General features: G+C 36.0%; 1 protein-coding gene across 4 annotated transcripts in view; it reads left to right on the top strand.

The window, feature by feature from the left end:
• Positions 1 to 24,461, top strand: part of SNX7 (sorting nexin 7) — a 124,770-nt gene that overhangs the window by 25,337 nt on the left and 74,972 nt on the right. For all 4 annotated transcript variants that reach the window (XM_060622854.2, XM_060622852.3, XM_060622855.3 and 1 more), the window contains exons 2-7: positions 866 to 1,048; positions 7,216 to 7,326; positions 7,861 to 8,025; positions 10,088 to 10,286; positions 15,492 to 15,691; positions 18,449 to 18,535. In XM_060622854.2, coding sequence (XP_060478837.1) covers positions 866 to 1,048; positions 7,216 to 7,326; positions 7,861 to 8,025; positions 10,088 to 10,286; positions 15,492 to 15,691; positions 18,449 to 18,535 — 945 coding nt within the window. The remainder of the gene's footprint in view (positions 1 to 865; positions 1,049 to 7,215; positions 7,327 to 7,860; positions 8,026 to 10,087; positions 10,287 to 15,491; positions 15,692 to 18,448; positions 18,536 to 24,461) is intronic.

The following is a 24,461-nucleotide window of genomic DNA, read 5'->3' as shown; positions in this document are numbered from 1 at the left end:
TAAGGGCTTCAGAGCAGGGTGATTATGCAGAGACCTGGCTCACTCATCAGGGACTGCAACTGTTAGTTTTTTTTCTTGGAATGTCAAGCTAAGAGAGGAACCCTCCAACCACTGGGTGGAATTTTGTGCATTGATGCCAGAATTCATAGGGCCAGATGAGGGGAGAGAGTTGGCTATCTTCCCATCTCGTATGTAGGACTTTTCTTTGCTATCTCTTCCTCCCTTTTGCCTGGCACCCTTTTCAGAGACATTTCAGAAAGTAAACTTCCACTTTTTTGCAAAACTGGGGAAGAAATGTCACCCGGTGGCTTGGGGTAGGTGAGGGAATCTAAGGTACTGACTCTCTTGTTTTATTAGCTTCTCAACCAGTCCTCTGGTTTTAGCTCTGTCAGCACTCTGTGTCCATGGGTTTCTGGTGCCTGTAATTCTTAAGTTTCTCTGGGATTCTGTCTTATAAACATGCCTTCTAGGTTTACCATTAACTCCTAGGTTTACTGTTCAGCTTTCTTTGCACTGCTATTTCAGTTACCCCTCAGTCAGATTTCTAGTTTCCAAAAAGTAGTTGCTTTTGTTTGCTTCATCTCTCTCTGTCTCCCTCTTTTTTTACCTCGAGGGTTTATGTCTTTTATGCCTTTTTGTCTTAGTTTGCTTTAATTTGTTTATTTCTTTGTTGTCATTTTTATAGTGGGATTTTAAGAGGAAGCAGAGATAAAAATACATGTTTGACATACCATATTTAACCAGGAACCCAATCATCCTTCTTGTTCTTGACATATTTCATTAGTACTCATTGTGTCTAAGAAAAACAGGATTTTAAATTGTATCTTCCATAGATGTTAATTTTTTAATGTGTTTTATTTCTTAGGATGCCTCGTTGATGGACATGAATTCCTTCAGCCCTATGATGCCAACGTCCCCTCTATCAATGATTAACCAAATCAAGTTTGAAGATGAGCCAGATTTGAAAGATCTTTTCATTACAGTTGATGAACCTGAAAGCCATGTTACCACAATTGAAACTTTCATTACTTACAGGATTATTACTAAGGTAAATCTTTAATGAGCACCTTCTTGAATCAGTTGTTCTCTGAACTTTTGGTAAGATGTTGCATCTAATCTGTACTTGTTCTGTATGAAATCAGTGAAATTCAAATTTCAACACTTTTTTTTAAATTTAAATTCAAATTAGGTAACATACAGTGTAGTCTTGGCTTCAGGAGTAGAACCCCCTGATTCATCTCTTACATATGACACCCAGTGCTCATCTCAAAAGTGCCGTCCTTAAAGCCCATCACTCATTTAATCCATCCCCCCACCCACCTCCCTTCCATTAGCACTCAGTTTGCTCTCTGTATTTAAGAGTCTCTTATAGTTTGCCTCCCTCTCTGTTTTTATCTTATTTTTCCTTCCCTTCCCCTTTGTTCATCTGTTGAGTTTCTCAAATTCCACATATGGTCACTCATTTTTTTTTTAACGTTTATTCACTTTTGAGAGAGGGGGAGAGAGAGCATGTGTGCACATGTGAGAAAGTGGGGTAAGGGCAGAGAGAGGAGGACAGAGGATCTGAAGTGGGCTCTGGGCTGACAGCAGAGAGCCTAATATGGGGCCTGAACTCACGAACAATGAGATCATGACCTGAGCTGAAGTCAGACGCTCAACCCCCTGGGCCACCCAGGCGCCGCAGTCACTCATTGTTTTTAGCAGTGGTGCATGTTGAAACAGGAACATTTAGGGCACCTGGGTGGCTTAGTCAGTTGAGCATCCAACTTCGGCTCAGGTCATGATCTCAAAGCTCGTGAGTTTGAGCCCTGTCTTGGCCTCTGTGCTGACAGCTCGGAACCTGGAGCCTGCTTCGGATTCTGTCTCCCTCTCTCTGTCCTTCCTGGCTTGTTCTCTGTCTCTGTCTCTGTCTCTCAAAAATAAATAAGCATTAATTTTTTTTTAAACAGGAACATTTTGTTTTTAGTTTAAAAAATATAAAGAAATGTCTTTGGAAAAGAAGAGCTTCAGGTTGCTAATAAAGAAAACTAGTTAACAACATGATGTGATATTTTAATGTAGCATTTTTTCTGAAGATTACAAAATATAATTTCATTTTCTTTCCAAATAAGAGCCAGTGGCCACTTTATCTTATGTATAAGATACCACTAGTTGTCCACTAATTCAAATGCAGAGTAAATGTAGAATCGAAATCTCTCCTTGATCCTAGGGCAAGTCTCTGCAAAAAGAGAGTTTACTTCTGCCAGAATAAAACAACCAAGTCAGGTAACTGTTTTTTAAAATCCTTCATGTAATAGCAACCTTTAGCAATTATATTCATAAAATATAGTATTCTCTTTTTGAGGTGACACCCTACATCCCTTTTGTAGTTGAGAATGTTTTGGACCATCTTCCTATAATCACTTCTCCCAGTGCAAATTCTACACCACTTCTAGTTATGTGTCGTAAAAAGTGCATGTATTTGATCTCTTCACTCAGGTTCTTAAAACCCTTCCGGGTTCCTCATTTCCTACAGAACAAAGTACAAATTCCTTTGTATGACATATCAAGAATTTCTCAGTCTGATGCCAACCTACTCCTGTAAGACTACTCTCTTTAACTCCCCATTTTTAATACCCCTGCCCTCCACTCATCTAGACCTATTTTTGTTACCTGAATACCCTAGGGTATTTCTTATTCCCATGACTTTGCATATAATTTTCCTTCTCTCTGTTATGCCCTTCCTCTTCTAAACAGAAGAACTAATGTTTATTTTCCAAGACACAACTGGAGATAATGCATGCGATGGCCCTGCCCCCTGCATCTGTAGGCTGGAAGCCTCTTTCTTTCTTCTGTTTTCTCATGCTGTTCTAATTGAATTCTTAAAGGATGTAAAACACTGGAGTCAGTATAGCAAAGAAATTTTAAGCCTATATTTAATCCTTCTAAGCCTCAAGGTTTTTGTTGTTTTTTTTTTAATCTAAAAAATGGAAATGACAATCAAACCTGGTTCTGTAGAGTTGCTGTAAGAATTGATTTAGGATTGATCATCGACATATAACACTTAGCAAAATGCCTGACACATAATAAGTGTTCAGTAATTGCCACCTACCTGTATGTGAGTAGATAACTGTGTGTTTATTTTATTCCCAACAAGTATGTGAGCCTCTCAAGGAAGGTAGTTATATCTTCAGTTATCCACATTTCCAAACACAATTCTTAGATGTAGTGAGTAAGCAATTTAACTTTTTGGTCAATGGGTGAGTGAAGAAATTTATAGTATCATACTCCTATCAAGAGGTTGTAGAACAAGATAGCATGGAATTCAATCTTGATTACTCCCCTTTCTTGCTATGTCTTTTGGGCAATTTAATTAACCTCTCTATGCTTAGTTTCCGCAGTTGTAAATAAGATAACAGTACTAGGCTTGGAGGGTTGTTGTGAATATTTAATGTGTTTATACAGACATATTGCTAAAAATAGGACCAGATTTCTCCTGGTATTACTATTTTAATTAAAAGCATCCATTGTCATCATCCTTCCTGCCAAAGAATTTGTGTAGCTGAATTATTTTCCCATCATTATTTGTTTCTTTTAGAAAGACACTGTTTTTATAAGCTACCCTGTGAATTTTACTCTAATCACAGACATATAATATCCGTATTTACACCATATTTTATTTTATTTATTTATTTTTAAAAAATTTTTTTAATGTTTATTTATTTTTGAGACAGAGAGAGACAGAGCGTGAACAGGGGAGGGGCAGAGAGAGAGGGAGACACAGAATCTGAATCAGGCTCCAGGCTCTGAGCGGTCAGCACAGAGCCCGACGCGGGGCTCGAACTCACGGACCGCGAGATCATGATCTGAGCTGAAGTCGGCCGCTTAACCGACCAAGCCCACCAGGCGCCCCTACACCATATTTTAAATGATGTATTGCCCTTATAGCAGCAGCAGCAGCAATAGTAGTAGTAGTAAATATTGATAATATTACAGTGTGTTTAACTAACATTTATTGTGTGATTACTTTGGGCCAGGCAATGTTCTGACCGCTTTATGCATATTCACTTGTTTAAAGTCTAACAATGATCCTAGGACCTAGATGTTATGATTTACCCCCATTTTGTGCATGAGGACATCGAAGCTCAGTAAGCTGCCAAAGGTTACACACTATAGTGATTACCTGAGCTGGGATTTAAATCCAGACCATTTGCTTTCACACTATGCGTGTTTTCTGTTATAGTTTTGTGCATGTCTTTATGGTTATGGCACACTGTCTTTCAGTTTCACTGTTATGAAAAAGTCCCTTTGTTCTACTTTGATTATTTTTACTGCATCCAATATATGGACTATGCTTACATATACTAAAATATGCATTGCAGATACAAATATATAAACATTTTGTGGATGTATAATATAGTCTTTTTTTTTTGTTAATCACTTTTTAAATTTTTTTAAATATTTGTTCATTTTTGAGAGAGAGAGAGAGAGAGAGAGAGAGAGTGTGCAAGGAGGGGAGGGGCAGAGAGATAGGGAGACACAAAAACCAAAACAGGCTCTAGACTCCAAGCTGTCAGCACAGAGCCTGAAATGGGGCTCGAACTCATCACTGAGGTCATGAGGATCATGACCTGAGCCAAAGTCGGCTGCTTAACTGACTGAGCCACCCAAGTGTCCTGATTTGTTAATCACTTTTTATCATTTATTCACTCTCTCATATATTCAGTGAAGTTTTGCTGAGTGCCAATTATGTCCCAGGTACTGTGTGTGTATATTGAGATTACACCAGCAAACAAGACACACATAACCTCTGCCTTCATGGAGCTCTCAATCTAGGGGGGTGATGGATGTTAAACAATTACATGCTTAATTATTTAATTATAGTTATAAATGCTCTGAGAGAAAAATATAGGATTTTATGAGCATGAGCACCCCATCTAATGTGGAGGTTAAGAGGTGGCTTCCCTGAGAAAGTTTTAGTTTTATTAAAATTTACATTTATAGACATTAAGATTATATGGATAAATGCACATATACATGTGCACATATGTGCACTGACAATCTCCTACTTAAGAATACTTAAGAATGGCCTGGCTGTAAATGATTGTATGAGGAAGCCCATGTTCCTAGCATCTGTTCTCCTTATGAGAAATTGCCCTTTATTCTCCAGGTTAAAATATCTGAAGTGACTATTCTAAAGAAGTATTTTTTCTTTTGGAGATCAAGAGATGTGCTTTCCTTTGCTACATATAGAAACAAGAGCTTCGAGATTTAATGAGTGTCTTCTCTCTCACATCCACATCATGAAGACAAACCCATAAATGCCTGCCAGCATGGAGTAGGGATTAAAGTATATTCCTGATTGTAAAATTCATTTTCCCTCAAAAACAGCTTTCTAAGTCCTCAGAGCCTAGAGTAACTGCCCTTGACCAAAGGTCAGTGTTTGTTGAATGAGTGCATTTTGGGGTGTAGATCACATGAGTCCATTAGTCCTAAACTTCAACTACCCAAGCTTTTATGGTCAGACATGAAAAATTAAAGACCATTTATGATATAGCTTCCATGGAAAACGATTCTGTATTAGAGGCATTATTTGTACATCTTCTGTTTTCTTCCTGTGTTACTGCAGTATGTTAGAAAACTCTTTTAAGTCAAAGACAGAGTGATGGGGACAGAATCAACCAATTCTTTGACTTGATTTCACATCTTCCTCTTGCTGGAATTTTTATCAGATTATTCTACTTAAAGTGTTGAAAATTCTCCAGGACATATAAAGCTCTGAACTGCCCAATTTTTGAGTATTTTAGTATTGGTTGTGCCAATTTATACTTTTGGAAATTGGTGGTAAACCTATACATATGTGGCTGGTACAAGAAGGTGTTCAGTAAGTAAAGTTTAATGAGTGATTATAAACCATGTTTTGTGTGCATATATATGTATGCATGTGTGTGTATTTGCATGTATATGTACACATACCAACTCATATATATGTTGTTAAACTGTGTTTCTACTAGATTTAGTTTTCCTATTTTTACCATTTCCATAACTTGTACCCATAGTTAAGATTTCAGAGTGTTTTGTGAACATTTAGTTCCTTAGACTTCTGCATATCATTTACCTCCACTTTTTCCCACTAAAAAGGAAATGTTTTGATAAAATATATTGTATGATATTATAAACATTCATTGTAAAAGAATAAACCTTGGAAAGAATAACTTTTATGAACCTTATTTCAAGATAATTAAGATTGCATCTATGACTTGAACTACTTAATTTTATAATTGCATTCATCTGTGTGGATGATTGATATTTTGGGTGAGTGCAAAATATGTATGCAATGTGTTATTCCATCATTATTCCTCCAGGAAAATTTCACGCTCATATCACTCTATAATTTTTAATATGCAAAAATTTAGTTAATAAGATATTGGTGGGAGTGAGTGTGCATCAGATAATGTTTTTTGTTTTTTGTTTTTTTTTTTTTGGCTTGGGATTCAGGCAGTGGAAATGAGGTTGATATTGTATCCATGTTATTTTTGTCATATGTGTTGGCATAGATTTTTGGTTTGTTGAGAACAGATATTTTAATTTATTTGCTTAATTTTTAGGAGTTTAGGCATATAACTCAAAATCCCTTGAGAAATGACAGGAAGATTTTCTTTTCACATCAAATCTTCGTTAATAACATTTTTAAACAGTGGTAAAATCACTCTGTAAAATGTTAGAATTTTCATATACTAAAAGCAAATTTTACCAAAGCAATTCATTTGAGCAAATTCCAGGAAAACATTTTTTCTCAGTTATGTTCAGGTTATTTTCCAAATTACAAAAATAGGACTTTCCTCAAATTCTGAATTCTAATCATCTTGAGAAAAAATATATTTGAAACCTAAATTCAGAACACACTTTCTTGTTAGCAAGAAAGTCATGCCAAATATAATAGTAGTTAAAATCTTGTGGAAGGCAGATGGCTGCTCTAAGACAGATTTTTCAGTTTGGATTTTAAATTTGAGCATGATGTTTGCTTTCTTTCTGGAAATACTGGAAAGTTTGCTTTGTTTCATCTGCTATATGAATTGATGACTGCAAAAAAAGTACAGGCTGACAAACACTGAATAATTAGAATTTGTTAATTTTTCTTAGAGACCCATTTATTTCAGCATATCTAAAATAACATTAGGCAAATGTCTTCTGTCTTATATTGCATGTGTTGTTATTTTTTCCTACTTTCTTCAGACATCTCGTGGGGAATTTGACTCCAGTGAATTTGAAGTTAGGAGACGTTATCAAGATTTCCTTTGGTTGAAAGGAAAACTTGAAGAAGCACACCCCACTCTGATTATTCCAGTAAGTCTACATATTTTTCCCATAGAGTAGCTACCATTTTGTCTTGTGAATCATTAGAATGCTTATAACTAATGTCAGACTTTTAAATCAGTGTAATTCATTTATCCAGAAACCTTTGCTTTTAAACTTGCCATCTATGTAACAGATTTCTTTTTCTTTCTTTTTTCTTTTTTTAATGTTTATTTATTTTGAGAGAGAGAGAGTGAGTGAGCAGGGGAGGGGCAGAGGGAGAGAGAGGCCCTCATTCCACGCCGGACACAGGGCTCCAGCTCACGAACCATGGGTTTATGACCTGAGCCGAAATCAAGTGTGGGATGCTTAACCAACTGAGCCACCCAGGCGCCCCCGGATTTGTTTTTCTAAACTATTCTAATATGTTAAGATTTTGCAGGTTTTGGTTTCAGTGTGAATTTTGAAAAATTATTTTTATAAGAAATGAATGCCCAAATAGTCTTCCAAAAAGGAAGAGTGTAGAATTCCTTATAATCCCATGCCACATAATGCTCAGATCCTTTTAAAACTTTTTTGCCTCAGCCATTGCCTGAGAAGTTTATCGTGAAAGGTATGGTGGAACGCTTTAATGATGACTTCATTGAAACACGAAGGAAGGCACTACATAAGTTCCTGAACCGAATTGCTGATCACCCGACTCTAACATTTAATGAAGACTTCAAAGTATTTCTTACTGCACAAGCTTGGGTAAAGAAATTTGATTTATACTCATATAATCCTTTAGTGTCTTTATGTATATTGGTTGTATGCTTCCTCTGGTTTTCGTTTATGAATCCATCAGCACTGTCCTTGAATTAAGATGGATTATCGAACACTGGAGAGGTATTCTTCAGATTTAAGATTTAACTCTGTCAAATCTACATATAAACGTTACAGACATCTTCTATCTTCCTCACATACACATATTCATATTTCTTTTGGTAGCTGAATTTTTTTTAAATGTCAGGGTACTCCTTGCATACTTAGCCAATACTGAACATATACAATGTACTTTTAAAATGGGTTAGGGCTATTCAAGTTAGGATAAAAGTCTTTATTAAATGAATAGATGGTTGGATGGATAGCCAAATAGATAATACAATTTTCTTATTTTTTCTTTCAATTACCTAATGGGAAGAGTGAATCTATTTCTAATGCAGAAAATTTATATGCTCTTCTTTTTTCTTTTCACCTATGAAAATATAACTCACCAAGAAAGAAAATGGATAGGAAACATGGTCAGTATTAAATGATTACTGACTCATGTTGAGTTTTGTATCTCTCAGTTGTTGCCAAAGTGATAGAAGCTAGAAAGTGGTTCATCTCAATCTTGACAAATAGTACTGCTATTTGGAAGTCCTTTGAGACTTATGTGAAATGAATTTGTGGCCTGACTCCAGAACCTTAGAAGCTGCTGGAAGCATTCTCTATAGTCAGTTCTCAGTAATAGCTTGCCAGTTGTGACTTATGCTCTCTCTGATAATGTTTACTCTATCAAGTGATGCTGTAGCACTCCCGGATAGATGTGTTACCTGGTCAAGGGTGACATCCGTTATTATATACACATAAAATCATGCTGCCTAGGAAATAAACAAGTTTACTTTATATGTGTTATTTTGTGTAAGACCTGTAGGAAAGTAAATCTGGAGAAAGATAATATATTATTTAATATTTGGATAAATAATATATAATATTTTTATCTGTGGATTTGGTAGTCGGCATTATTATTTATAGATTCTTTTTTTTTGTTTCTTGTGAGTAACCTTTTATTTGATCCCAAACCTATATTTCAACGAGTGCTATAACCATCACCAGAGTCATGTGGTCTTCTTCTTGGTGTTCTTTTTTAATACGCTGTACTTCTAAAGGGTTACTTTTGTGTGGTGTATCCTTTTATAGTGGTTCTTCTATTTTGCTCGTCTATACTCCTCCCTCCCAGATTAACTATGAAAGAGCTAGTTACATATATTATTAAAAATCTTTGTCTACAGCCAGCCAGCCAGTGGAGGTAGTGTCACAGTTTAGCTACTTCACTTGGTTGGAGAGTTATGGTCAGGGAGTATCTATTTACAAACTTTTATAGTGACATTAAGACAGAGCTGGCTAGTGCTTAGCAGTGAAGCCTCTGGAATCAGATCAATCCTTGTCCATAACTTAATTTCACCTGGACTTTGAGCAATCTCCTTAACCTTGCTGTGCTTGTATTTTCTTCTGTAAAATGAGGATCATAGTAGAACCTACCTCAAAGTGTTATGGTGAGTTTACATATGTGTGTGTGTGTGTGTGTGTGTGTGTGTGTGTGTGTGTGTGTAGTGCCTAGAAGCTCTCAATATATGCTAGCTATTATTATAACTAAAGAATTAATAAAATTTTCCTTTTTTTTTCAGGGAGCAGTTTAGACCCTAAGAGATCTTCTCTCAACCATTTTCTATTAAATCCCTGCTATAAAATATAGATTGCATCTCATATTGTCCTCTCATCTTCCCCAATATCTCCTTAAGCACAATTCCTGCTGTTAAACCTTATTCTTTTAAAGATCCATGCTGAGAGGAAAGCTGCACACATGTTTTACACGAGTACTTTGAAAAGGAATAGTATCAAGGAGATAGAGGAAGAACTGTACCCCAATAAAATTCACCTGCTTCAAACTACATGAAAAAAAGTCTATGAAACATTTTTATCATCTTTATCCTTCCAATTACATTTCCTTTTGTTGGGAATATTGCTTCACCACAAATATTTAATTGTTTGTTTGTTTGTTTGTTTCTAGGAGCTCTCTTCTCACAAGAAGCAAGGGCCTGGATTACTCAGCAGGATGGGGCAGACAGTCAGAGCTGTTGCACTGTCAATGAGAGGAGTAAAAAGCCGCCCAGAAGAGTTCATGGAAATGAATAACTTTATTGAAGTTTTTAGCCAGAAAATAAATTTGATAGACAAAATATCTCAGAGAATTTACAAGGAAGAAAGGGGTATGTAGAATAACTAGAATGTGATTACCAAGTTGTTCAATTTCTGACCGATCTTCACATTTGCTGGTGTAGTAAAGCAATGTTAAGTTAGCATTTCTTTTTGGTTCTTTCTTAAAGTTTCCATCTCTCTGCTTACAGTCCCCATCTGTTTTTGTGTGATGCTTACTTTGTCCATTAGAGCCCTCATCACATTAATCATCATTGCTTTAAATTCCTGGTCTCACCATTTCAACGCCCCTGCCATGTCTGATTCTGATGTTTGCTCTGTCTCTTTAAATTGTCTTTTTTGCCTTTTATTAGGATTTTTTTCTTAATAACCAGACATGATACTGGGTAAAAGGAACTGCTGTAAACAGGACTTTAGTAATGTGGTAAGGTGTGGGGGAGGAGAAGCGTTCTATAGTTTTAAATATAGAAAACTTACGTCGATCTAAATATAGAAAAAACTTTTATTCCTGAAGCGTTGTACAGTTTTGTGATCAGGTCTCAGTCTTTTAGTGAGCCTGTGCCTCTGGACTGTGAACTTCACAAGAGTTTCTCAGTTTTCTCTCCTTGCTTACTTGGGCCAGAGTGGCCAGAGTCGGCTGGACTTGAGTATTTCCCTTTCTCTAAGTTAGTCTCTGATGATACCTGAGCAGGTTAGGCTCTGGTTAACTATTTTCCTCTGAGGGCAGGCCTTTGTTAAGAAGAGCAGAGTGCTCTGGCTATTTCAAAATTCTCCTCTGCAAGAAGCAGGAGTAGTTTTTATTCAATATTTACAGTGAACCTAGTTGAGCTTCTGGGGGTAAATCTCACAATACTGACCCCATGACTGGGTTCCCCCTGGGGCTTTTAACTCTTAAAGTTGTCTACACTGAGCCTCCAGCAGTTCATCAATTACAGTTCCAGTCTCCCTACCCCAGCAGTGGGTGGTGAGAGGTGGTTTCTTCTCTTTAGTGTGTGCCCAGTAACCCACAATCCCTTGTATTCATCTGTCTTCCCAGTCATGAGGGCAGTGGTTTTTCCTGTGTCCTCCCCTGTTTTGCAGATCCAAGAAAAGTTGTTCATTTTTCAGTCTATTCAGCATTTTACTTGTTCAGACTGAGTAGTGGTTTCCAAGCTCCTTACATGAGGTATCACATAACATTAAGATAGAATTTCACCTTCATGTGTGGCTTATACCCAGATATATTGAGAAAATTTTTGATTTCTATATGATTTTGAAGGTAGTCATGGCCAGTCCCCATTTGTTTTAATCAATTATTAGCTGTTCTTGTTCCCATTTATAAGTAATAATGGCAAAGTAAGCCCTGAGCTTAAGATTTTGTAGTTGTATGAAGTTGGTCTTAAATGTACAATGTGGATCATAGCTTAAAATCAAAGAAGTGATGTATCAGAAAATAGGGTTTCCACATTTTCCGTGATTTTTTTGGAAAAAGTACTCTATATTACACCTGTCCAAGCGTGGCAGAGAAATTTATATATTGGAAATTAGGTCCTTCTTCCTATTTTGTGTCACCATTTCCTTTTTTCAATTTTCTTATTTTTATTTTACTTTAGAAGTTAGACTTCAGGGGCGCCTGCGTGGCTCAGTCAGTTAAGCATCCGACTTCTGCTCAGGTCATGATCTCACAGTTCGTAAGTTCGAGCCCCCTTCGGGCTCTGCGCTGATAACTCAGAGCCTGGAGCCTGCTTCAGGTTCTATGTCTTCCTCTCTCTCTCTCTGCTCCTCCCCTACTTGTGCTCTTTCTCTCTCAAAATTAAATAAACATTTAAAAATAAAATAGCAACATGATAATAACCTTAAAAAAAAAAAGTTGGACTTTATTCCATGATGATTTTTTTTCCAATTCCATGATGACTTTCTGCTAATTTTCTAATTGCATTTGACTACATTAGAACTAGGTGGCCAAGTCAAAGAATATACTTCCTAATATAAATTGGTTTTAGAGATGAACTACTTTAAGTCTCTATATTGATGACTTATTTTTTTTTAATTTTCTATGTCCCCTATTAAATAGTAAATTCTATGAGGAAAAGAAGGGAAAAGATTTGTTTTATTTTTAGTATCTAGATAGTGCTTAGCACATAGTTGGTGCTCAACAAAAGCTGTTCAATGATTGAAAAAAAGGAATGAACATATGATTTGGTGGTAGGAAATTTGCTTTATCATTAGTGATTGGTTGTTAAAAGAAATATAGAAAAAGTTGTCATAGCTGAATGTACATTTCCCTCTATGTTTTTTTTTTTTTTTCCATGCATTGGCACTTGGTGATGTCATTGTGGTGACTGAATATAGTTTAATAATTTCTTTTAGGACTTATTGGTCCACCCTTGTTATTTATCATTTGTCTTTTTTTTTTTTTTTTAAATCTCAAGAGGCTAATTGTTTTAACTGTATTCCACAATTCCAATTCTGTTAAGAATATTCTTGATGCATAGTTAAGTGGAATAGCAATTCAGAGAAGCTCCTGGAAACTCTTGAGACCTACGAGTTTTGTAGAACATCAGTATGCTGCTTTACATTTGCTGGTGCAAAGAAATAGTTTTAAAATCTTCGGTATACTCTAATGTTTGTGAAATGCTCAGAAGGAAAAGTGGATTTGATGATAGACTTTGTAAATTTGAGTTCTGATTTTCAGGGCATGATTGCCACTGACCCAAGTTGGAGGGATTTCTTAGTTTTTTGAGTGTGAAGCCCACTTGTCAGATTCCTTCGAAGATGATGGAATGTTTTATTTTGTAGCTTGGGAGCCTAAGCTATATAGGATATTTCATTCGTATTCAAATCATGAAGATATGGTGATCATAACTAGTGGTTTCTATTTAAAAATTTTTTTCAAGGTTTTTCTTTGATCTTGTTATATCTTGTGCTCCCCAGTTTATTTGTCACATTTGTACTGACCACATGCTGTACTGCTTCTCTGTGTTGGAGATTAAAGGAGGAGTAAGTTGGTACCTGTCCTTGAGCTCAGAGTCTAGTTGGGGAGACATATATTAATAGACAAATTACAGTGCAACTCAGTAAGTGTTTGCATACAAATGTAATCAGAGAGCTGTGTAAGCGCAGTTTAGAATTTTATAAAAGCTCTCTGTGGAAAAATAGATATTGCAGGGGCACCTGGGTGGTTCAACTGATTAAGCATCCAACTCTTGATCTCAGCTCAGGTCATGATCTCATCGTTTCATGGGATCGAGCTCCACATCGGGCTCTGTGCTGACAGCACAGAGCCTGCTTGGGGTTCTGTCTCTCCCTCTCTCTGTGCCCCTTCCCTGCTCGTACTCTGCCTCTCAAAATAAATAAACTTTAAATAAACAAACAAATAAATGAATGAATGTATGTTACAAAGGTTCAATGGTACACACTTATGTATACACAAATTGAGAAAATGAGATAAGGGAGAACATTTTTCTAGAAATGCTAGTGTAGTGCGGCCATTATTTAAAACAAAGGTTAGGCCTTGATTAGGTGGGTGCAGTTGGAAAGGCTCTAGTGATTATTAAACCTGATACCTTTATTTGGTAACAACTGATATTTCCAGTGTCTTAAATTTTTTTAATCTATTTCAGTTTATTTGATCATACAAACTTTTGACATTTTAATAGTTTAATTTAGAGGAATATGCCAGATTTCAACTAACTCTAATGAGTAGTAAGATGATTAAATATAGAGAGAATTTCATTGTATTTGATGGATGTTAGAGAAAAAATATTCACTACTTCTACATTCTCTACCATAAAAAGCCATCTTTGAAAGATGATAGCATATCAGGGTGCCTGGGGGGCTCAGTTGGTTAAGTGTCTGACTCTTTACTTCGGCTTAGGTAATTATCTCATGGTTTTTGGGATCAAGTCCTGTGTTGGACTCTGCATTGACAGCACAGAACCTGCTTGGGATTCTTGCCCTCTCTCTCTGTCTCCTGCACATGCATGTGTTCTCTCTCCCTCTCTGTCTCTCTCTCAAAATAAATAAACTTTAAAAAAAAGAGGGATGATATTATAAACGCAAAGTGTAAAAACATTCAGATTTTGAAATGAAATACAAATTTTTGAATTAATGGCTTATCAAGCATTGAATAGTCTTTTGTTGTTCATTCACTAATACAAAAATATTTATTGAACACATTCTGTATCAGGCTTTGAGATAAAAGAAAATGAGACCCACCCCCTGTTTTAAGGAGCATATGGCCTAGGAGCATATGATTTATGCAAGCAATTATAATAGAATGGGATAATACAAGTATAAAATTATGATAGGCTTTAATAGAAGTGTAAGATTATGATCGGCTCATTGGGGACAAAGCATATACAATGTTTTGGAACAGAATCCGAAGGAATTTATTTGTACTAGTATTTACTAGTATTTGTGCTAGTATTTAAAGGATTAGAAGTAGTTTGTCAAATGGTAGAAATGGTAAAGGGCAAGGCAAAGGGGTATGTGTAATGTTTAAATGAGAAATCATGAGATAGTTATGAATGAGTAATTATCATGGCCTGAATCGAACTATTTTGGGGGAAGAATCTCAAGAGTTGGACCCAGAGAGACAATGTAGGGACTTTCTAATTTAGCTAAGAAGCTTCAGTGTTATATACTGTGACAAAAATTGAAAGAGGAAGAATAGTTATAAGTCCCTTACAGAAGTGTACATTACAGATGCTGATGAGCTGATGACAGTGGAAATAAGGATAGATAGGTAGAAAAATAGATGGATGAATGGATGGATAGACAGATGGATAGATAGATAAGTATTAAGAAATATTGAAACTGGTGATTGGCTCTGTGCAGGTATGAGTATAGGATGATACCCATTTTTGCTTTGAGATCACTGGAAACAATTACTCTTAGCTAGGATATGTAATCAGGGGAAGGGGAGAAAGAAGACAAGCTTGTTTAGGTAATGTTGCCTATGAGACACTCAGGTGTAGTTTATTTGGTAGGCAGAGTTCCATGATAGATATGGTGATCGTATAATCTGTCTTCCAAGCCAGGATACTTTAGAGAATGAAAAAGGATGCTATTGCTGATTACACATAGACACTAGTCATTCAAGGACTGACCCGAGTGGATTGGAATTGCTGCCAATTTAATGAAAGTTGATAGCCATCTTCTTATGTTCATTTAGAAGAACATATGCACGATGAGAAAAATAAGGTCTTTTCTTACTGTCTATAATTCACAGATTTTTAAAACTTCTGTAAATTGAGGAGCTTAATTTTTGTTTTTAGAATATTCTGATGAAATGAGAGAATATGGCCCAATTCATATTCTGTGGTCAGCGTCAGAAGAAGATCTGGTTGATACTCTAAAAGGGATTGCCAGCTGCATTGACAAATGCTCTAAGGCCACTGAAAAACGGATGTCTGGACTCTCAGAGGCCCTGCTTCCTGTAGTACATGAGTATGTACTTTATAGTGAAATGTTAATGGTAAGAACACCTTATACTTTTACCTTAGTCCCTGACCTGATTATAAGCTTTATAAAGGTAGTTTCTATTTCAGTTTTTTTCACCACTATTTTCCCATCCTGTAGAATGCTTTGCATATAGATGCTCAATAAATATTAGTTCACTATGTGAATGATATGACAAGTAGAAGCATATGTTAATAAAAGACAGGAATACTCAGCCACAATAATATACATTACACATAGATTTGAAACATCTTCAGTCAAGATTTATATAGAGAATATGATTCATTTTTCCAAGCCTTTAAAATTTTACTTAAAAAATTTTTAGTGCTTTAGAGATTTCTTTTCATGAAAGAGTTCTTTTACCCCTTCTAGGTACATTTGATTTAGCAATGTATTTACTATCATTATGTACAAAGTACTTGAGTAGGATTTTGATGTTTGTTCTGTCTTCTGGATGCTTCTAAAAAGAAATCCTTCAAGTTAAAATGTTTTCTTTCACTATTTGCAAAGGCTTTTATTCCTCTTATATCAAAGTTTTGTATTTAACCTCCTCAGTTCAAGTTAAGGTTTCCAGATATTTGGGATTTAGCAATGCTATCTGCAAAGTTAATGTTTTTCATCCTGTATTATGTTCTGCTCACAGCACCTTGCACAAACTGATACCCTCAGGGTTGTTGTGTTTTAGCGTGGCAATGGGAGAAGGAGCCCACTTGCATTCAGATATAGTCCATTTCTTCTGCTATTTATATTTGGAGCCGTGTCTGTTTTCATGTACTCTTGGTTTGGGGATTTTTTTTTTTTTTAATTTTGCTTCTGTCTTGGTAAGAAAAGCTCTCTTAGCCTTTCAGCATGAGATCTGCCTCTTTCTCACGGTTAGGTTTTTCTTTCACAGTCATTAAATATTTTGTAGATATTTCATGTTGCTGCTGTTACTTGACTTTATTAGGGTCTTCTATAAACAAACACTTCTTGCTTCCCAAAGGCCTCTAACATTTCACTGCTCAGGAGTCTCCTCCTTGTCTCCATCAATTTCCTTGGCTACATTTCATTGTTTTACCTCATTATTGATAGCCCCCTTGTGTGGTTGTTCAAAGAGATCTGATTTGTATAATTAAAAATAGTATATTCTTCTCCCTTAATTAGATGTGTTTTTCTCTTTATTATGTCAAGATGAAAATTATGTAATTTAAGTCATATATCATTAAAGGTGTGGAAAAATTATAATAGCAACCAGAAGAATTATTTTATAGGTTCTCATTTGATTATATTACTTTGTAGACTCCTAAAGCATAATCAGTAGCAATTTATATTGCAGTTCTGGCTGTGTTTTATATTGGAATGTTTTCTTCAATGTGAGCTAAAATGATGAAGTATAGACCTTGACAAAATGATTAAACTTGTGTAATCTTACTAGTTGTCTTCTGAAGCAAACTCTTACTTAAAATATTTCTACCTATGTGAAGCACAGTACTTCATATTTATGAAAACAGACCTTAAATAAATGAGACTAAATTGTAGTATGTGTCATTTGGGTTAGAGATAGGAAGGGGTTCCCGATATTAATGGTAATGAAACACTGAAATAAATATAAAAGGTATGTAGTAATTACCTGAATTTTCTATTGATTTCTTTGAAAACAGGAGAAAAGCTTATCTCTTTTGAGTGTTTTAGGAGTAATTCCGCCAGGCACAAAACTAGACTGAGTAATTTTGAGGATGCTTTTTATCCTTAATGCCTCTCAGTTCCCACATACTCTGTCAAATTATCTTGCCTCCATTTAACTGATTTGTTGGTAGGTTCTCCCCTTCCCCTGAAAACACCTGAAAGACCTATGCCTCATAAAGGCTTTTCTCATATATGCTGTACTTTCACCCTTTCTGTTTGAATTTTTTACTTACCTGGAGTTAGCTTAACTTTTTCCTTAACCTCTTTAGGCCTCTTGTGTTCATTATCACAATTTTATGATTTCAACTAATATTTTGAAAACCTGTGAAAGATGAGTACAAATAAAAAGAGTCGTTGTGTCTATAAAGCCTAAGTAGCAGGTCTTGGGAGAAAAATGAGTCACCAGGGGAAACACATTGTAAAAGGCTGGCAAACATTATAAAAGATGAAGGTGAAATCTGCACTCAAATTCCTTCACAAGGGTGTTTTAAAGTTTAAGGATACCGAAACGTGAATTCATGGTTATTTGAGAAAACAGGATGGAACTCTTCTCAGAGAAGAGGCTATAATTTCTCATCAAAAGCTTGGCTAATTGACTAATATTTATATATTTTAAGCTAAAATAAAATCTCAAAATGTGAGTTCACACTTCAGTTTTCTGATTTCCCACTGTAATTAAAAACTCTTTAATTAACCATGTCTTTGGAATCGAATAAGTGTGCTGCAAATTATTATAGACACTTTAGGTGAGAGGCCCGTGTGACCTCTCAACTGCCACCAGGTTACACCATAGTATATATTTTCAGTGCTCCCACTGATTTTTTGATTATTTGTTTTTTTTTTCTCTTTTTGAAGAACTGTATATGTCTAGAGTGCTTCAGTAAAATGTGCATTGGGAAAACTCATAAAAAGTTTATGAAAAAAATTCTCTTACATACTTGCTTTCAGTTTAACTTTTAGAGATTAAACAAATTCGTTTGTCATTATATCCCCAAATGACTGATGAGTTGGGAAGCGATGCCATTTATATTCTAAAATGTATATTTTTTCATAAAAATATTATTAAACCAAAGTACAACTTATTCCATCCCTGTGTTTTGATATGAAGGGTGTTATGAAAAGGAGAGACCAAATACAAGCAGAACTGGATTCCAAAGTGGAAGCTTTGACCTATAAAAAGGCAGATACTGATCTGGTAAGTTTTTAAGTTTCTTGATACACTCATATAGAATTCATTTTCTAAAATGTTTATTAGCTGTGTAAAGCTCCATTGTGTGCTTGCTTTTAAGGATTCAGTAGATGATACTAAACTTTCTTCTAGAAAACAAATTATACGTTGAATACCCAGTGAATCTACAAGTTTAACAATGATGCTTTTCTGCCTGTCTTACATTGTCTCTTATGATAAGTAAAATATGAAGTTAATTTTTTTTAATTAGAATATTATAAGAAGGTATGGAAAGCACCTAGTATTGTTCCAGAAGGTTAGTGAGCACTCAGTAAATAAATCCACTTTTTGCTCATTTTATAAGCAAACGGTTATATAAAGTAGGTCGGTGTTCCTATACACTTTTTTCTAGTTATTTTAAAAACCTTTATGGAGGAAGTGTCTTTGATTTCAAGTTTTATCCTTTCCTTGCAATACATTTTAATGGAAAATTTCAAACATAAAAAGTGATATGATGAACTCGTGTACCCATCACTGGGCATCATTAATGTCCAAAATGTTGTCCAACTTTCTTCATCTTTCTCTTTCCTCACCTTTTTTTTCCTGAAATGTTCCCATGTAAATTCCAGACGTTATATTATCACCCACAATATTTTAGTGTTTATATTTTATTGTCTTTGCGTCTCTTCAGGGTACTACTTTCAGCTTGGAATTATTTTTCTCACTTTAAAATTGAGAAAGAGGCTTTCAAGGTAGAGTAACTTGCCCAAGTTCATATAGTTCTTGAAGCAGAAGTTGGATTGGAGGTGGTGGTATCACTTGCCATCCTCAGAGCCTGCTGCCTCCCAGAGAGCAAGTATAGATGTGGAGAAAATTGAGTATTACTTTGATTAACTTCTCCTGAGTTCTCTATGAAGCAGACCTTCTTACTCTTTTTATTTTTAATTTAAGGATTTTGATCAGTAATGAGTACGATATTGACTGTGCGTATGGCAGGTGAGTGGGGAGTTCTTGAAACCACCCATTTGTCTGTAGTATCCTAGCCCCCATCCCAGCCTGGCTTGGGACTCAGCCTCCCTCTTCTCTGTTTTAATTTTCTCCCTTACTTTAATCATTTTCTAACAGAAGACAGGATTTCATACTTACTGGTTTTCTTTGTATTGTCTTTCTTTCTCTTTCCCCCAGTCCATTATGTATGCAGCTTAAAGCCAGGAATTTTTTTATTTGTTCCCTGAAGTGCTCTCAGCCCCTAAAACAGTGCCTTATACTTGGTAATCAATCAATCAATCAATCAATCAATCAATATTTAGTGAATAAATGAATGAATGAAAATAGCAGTGACTACTCTGATTCACAAAAACACACTGAAGGCTTAAAGCAAGAAGTCTCTACAAATTCAGACTTTGTGTAGAACACTGAGACTTCACTAAGAAGGGACTATGAATATCCTTGTTTTTCTAGACTATTTTTGTTTTTCAAACTCGAGTTCATTCTCCTGAGTGGAATGTGAATGGGCAGTGGTGGGCTGTAGTGGACAGAGTAGGAGAATGGCATCTGAGAGAGAAAATAAATAATGGAAACTGTAGACCCAATGGAGCTAGTACTCAAGATTAGGAGAAAAAAGAGGAAAGCCAAGGTTAACCTTTTCTTCACAGTAAGGTGTGTGTGTGTGTGTGTGTGTGTGTGTGTGTGTGTGTGTGTAAATTTAAAGAGTCACTTGGCAAGAACAAAAAGTGGGTACATGTGCAGAAATTATAATTGTATCTTTTGAACTGTGGATTATTTTTATTTGTTAAGTAATTTTTAAAGATACTGAAATTAGCAATTAGATAAAATTTGCCCTTGACTAAATACTAGAAAAAGTACAGTATTTTAAAGTTTCAGGAGAATAGTTAAATGGCTTAAAAATCAAGCATCTGTTCAGAATGGTTTATATTCATATTTTAAATTGAAAGGAAGAGTAGTTGAGATGGTTCCAACCACAAAAATACAGGAAAAAATAGCTTGGGCCTAAATATGGCTAGGCTTTCCCAACTCAACTAAAAAAACACATTTTTTTTTCATTTGACTTGCAAATATTTTGTCTTTTGCTCTATAAAAATTTCCTTGATATCTCATTATAACCTAATGATCCATCTGTATTTATGATTTCATTTTATGTGTATGTGTCATATCCACTATAAAGTATATTTTACCTAGTTATCCGCTATGTTGTAAGATTGGGGAACTTTGAAACTTTAATTATCTGCATTATATTCTGTAAGATATTTTAAATGAAGATTTGAAACAGGCACATTTAACAGACGTTACAAATGTGGTTTTTTTTGTTTTTTTTTTTTTTGTTAGCCATCAAAACAGATCCTTCCTAAAACATATAAGGACTAATCTAATGATTTATGAATGGTACCATTTACATTTTCAAGCAGTTTGTTTACAGGCCTCACTTCCAAATCCCTATGTGTTATGATGGTATCTTTGGGAGAAACCTTCCAGGGTTACTCTCAAAATGAACCTGCCATGATTGGTCACAGAACAACCAGAGGGAAGTTGCTTAAAATATGCAGGATAGGGTCACCATGGAAACGCGCCCTTGTGAGGTCCTTCCAAGGAGCCATCCTTTGCAGTCACCATGGCGACCCTGGCAGAGAACTGAATATAGCAATCTAGCCTGGTTGTTTACCATGGCAACTCAAGCAGGGCCACTTTGGAGACAACCCTGGGGCCATTTCTATGGAGACCCACCAGGGTTGCCTTTAGAGGCTTCCTCAAAGTCACCTTTGGGAGGGATGCTATATGCATACCCAGCAAAGCAACTCACAATGAAAAGGTCAGTGAAATGAAGTTTTACCAAGAAGGGCAAAAACTAGGAGAGTAAATTAGTAGTGATGTAACATTCCAGAGGTCCTTTTGGACATACCAGGTGACTTCTATGTGGGCTTTGTGGCATACAAAAATAGGGTTCTGGTCTTTTACCCTGCCTGTAATTTTGTAAATGCTGTAAATTGACAGTAATGGTATTACTGTTACTCTTTCTTATCACAAAAATATACCCACAAAAATGATGTGTTTTCTTGCAAACCGAAACAGTGCTTTAGAGTGAATTCTTTTACTCATTATCTGGGTAGTTGTAAAGTGACAGCTTACAGTTTATGAGTTTTTTTGTTTTTTTTTTTTTAAGTTTATTTGTTTACGTTGAGAGAGAGAGAGAGAGAGTTAGCTGCAGAGGGGCAGAGAGAGAGAGAGAATCCCAAGCAGCCTCCACATTGCCACTGTGGAGCCTGATGTAGGGCTTGAACTCACAAACCATGAGATCATGACCTGAGCCGAAATCTAGAGTTGGACGCTTAACCGACTGATCCACCCAGGCACCCCAGAGTTTGTGGTTTGTAGTTCTTACCTTGCACAACAATAAAATTAATGGTTGCAAAATGACCTAAACTCAGTAAAGACTTTCAGAATACCTATTCGAAGGTCAATTCAGCTGTTTATTTAGATTTTTGACATTTAGGCTTTGGAATTAGACCTAGGATCCAATCCTAGCTCATCTGATTTTTAAGTCTCTGACCTACAACATGTTTCCTACCTTCTTGTAGCCTTATTTTATCATGTATAATTTGGGGAAATTAGTAGTACCTTTCTAATTAGATTTTGTTTAAGGATTAAATGATACAATGGAAGTAAATCATTTAAATCATAGTAAGCACTCAGTGGTTGTTAGCTGTTGTTATTTTGATGACTTTATAGAAGTAATATTCGAGATGGCTCCTGTAAAATGACTTCAGCATTGTTCCTTGGAGAGCAAGGAGCATATTTCATGCAGACTTGGTATTATGAAAAGTAGGAAAAGCTCAAAAAGCATGCCGAAATGAGAAAACTAGGCTGATATATAGAGAACAGATACAGGGGAGATGAGATGTGGCTGTAAAAGAAGGGCATAGTCAGATAGGAAGAGAGACTTGCTATTTGTCAGCAGGAGGAATATGGACTTTATCCTTTGGGCAGTGTGGATCCAGTGAGAGCCTGGACTGATGAGGTAGTAGTGGAGTTGCAGATGAGAATAAATTTGAGAGAAATATAGGTGAAAGATAGAATCTGTAGCACTTAAGAAGGAAGGGAAGCCAGTGTTTCAAGTTGTTAGTGACTCTTCACATTGCTAGCTTGCAGGGAGGGCAAGGATGCCTGGCTGGCTCAGTAGGTAGAGCACGCAACCCTTGATCTCAGGGTCGTGAGTTTGAGCCCCCACATTGGATAGAGAGATTACTTAAAAAAGGAAAAAAAAAAGAAAGAAAATTAGGGCAAATAATGGCTCTATAGACTAAATTATAGCATATAAAAGGGAGAAAAAATTAGAGATCTACAACTTCATGTCATGATAAGATGAACTTTAAGATAGAGATACTCAATGAAAGCTATCCACAAATGTGGTTGAGTATCTACTGTAAGAGAGACACCATTGCAAGCATTGGGGATATAGCAGTCAAGAAAACAGGCCCGCATTCTAGTGGATGGAGACAATTGTAAATAACTAATTAATTAAAATTTAAGTTGACTGTCTTGTAGTGATAAGTGTGGAGAAGAGGGAGTGTTTGGGAATAGTGCAATTTAATATTGGGGGTCAGGAAAGGTACTACCAAGAAGTTGATTAAGTAAAACCTGAAAGAGGTGAGATGTTGAACCATATGAATATCTGGGAGAAGAGCATTTCAGGCAGAGTCAATAAGTGCAAAGTATAAGTATAAGTGCAAAGTATAAATATGCTTGCACGTTTCAGGAAAAGCCTGGAGACTAGTGTTACTGGAATAGAATGAGCAAGTGAAAGAGTTGGAGGAAATGAGGTCAGAGGGGTCAGATCATGAGGTTTGGTCTCAGTGAAATAGGAAGACGACTGAACTGAGGAGTAACACATTCAGACATAAGCTATAAAACAATTACTGTGCTTAGGAAAGATAGGACATAACATGTATGTGGTGTGTGCATGGGATAGGAGAACACCCCAGCTGGAGACCAGCTCTTACGATCCCAGTGACACATGATAGCTTGGATCAGGGTGAAAATGGTGTGAAGTGGTCAGATTCTAAGTACATTCTCAAGGTAGAGCTCTTTGCTATTTAGAGAACTGTGGATTCTGAGCACCTAAGGATGATACCAAGGTTTTGGGACTGAGTAGTTGGAAGGTAAGAATTGGCATTAATTGAAACAAGGAAGACTTTAGAAGGGACAGGTTTAGTGGAGAAGATGAAGAAATCAGATTTGGACATTTAAGATTGATGTGCCTATGAGATACCCAAGTGGAGATTTTGAATAAGGAGGTACATAGAAAAATCCTTATAAAAATCCAGAGGCCAAGGCAGGGATTCAGCTGGAGATACGTATTTGGCAGATGTTAGCCGATAGTATTCAAAGTATGAGATTTGTTGAAGTCGCTAATGGGTGGGGAAAAAAGAGGTCCCAGGACTTAGTGGGATTGAGCCTTGGCATATTCCAGTATTAAAAACTGGAGAAGGAATAGCTGGTGAGGAGAAGGAAAGGGAATTTATATAGCTTTGGCTGGTGGTAAATGATGGAGCCAACAAGATGAACTCAACAGATTTATTTAGGGTCATTCAATTTTTTTAACCACTTCTCCATTTATGAGGCATTTATAAAAACAGCCTGATGGAGAATAATTAAGATAAGTATAGATAAGAAAATATTTCAAGAGAAATCGAAAGTTGTATTATGTGCTCCAATACAGAAGATACTCAATGAAATACATATTGTTCAGTCAAAGTAAGAGAATTTTGACTATGGAGATAAAAGCACAGCAATAACCAAGATAATGAGGACAACTCAGATATTTAGAGGAACTTGTGGTTTTTGCAGTTTAGTTATTAAGATTTCAGAGTCAGAGCTTCTGTTTGAAAATGCTTATTCACTTCACTGCTTAACTGCAAGATAAATAAGGGTTCATCTG

The sequence above is a fragment of the Panthera onca genome, chromosome C1 (genome assembly GCF_046562875.1).
Source record: "Panthera onca isolate mPanOnc1 chromosome C1, mPanOnc1 haplotype 2, whole genome shotgun sequence".
Classification (NCBI taxonomy): domain Eukaryota; kingdom Metazoa; phylum Chordata; class Mammalia; order Carnivora; family Felidae; genus Panthera; species Panthera onca.
Note: the sequence above shows the minus strand (reverse complement) of the source record. Positions and strands in the feature narration are given on the sequence as shown.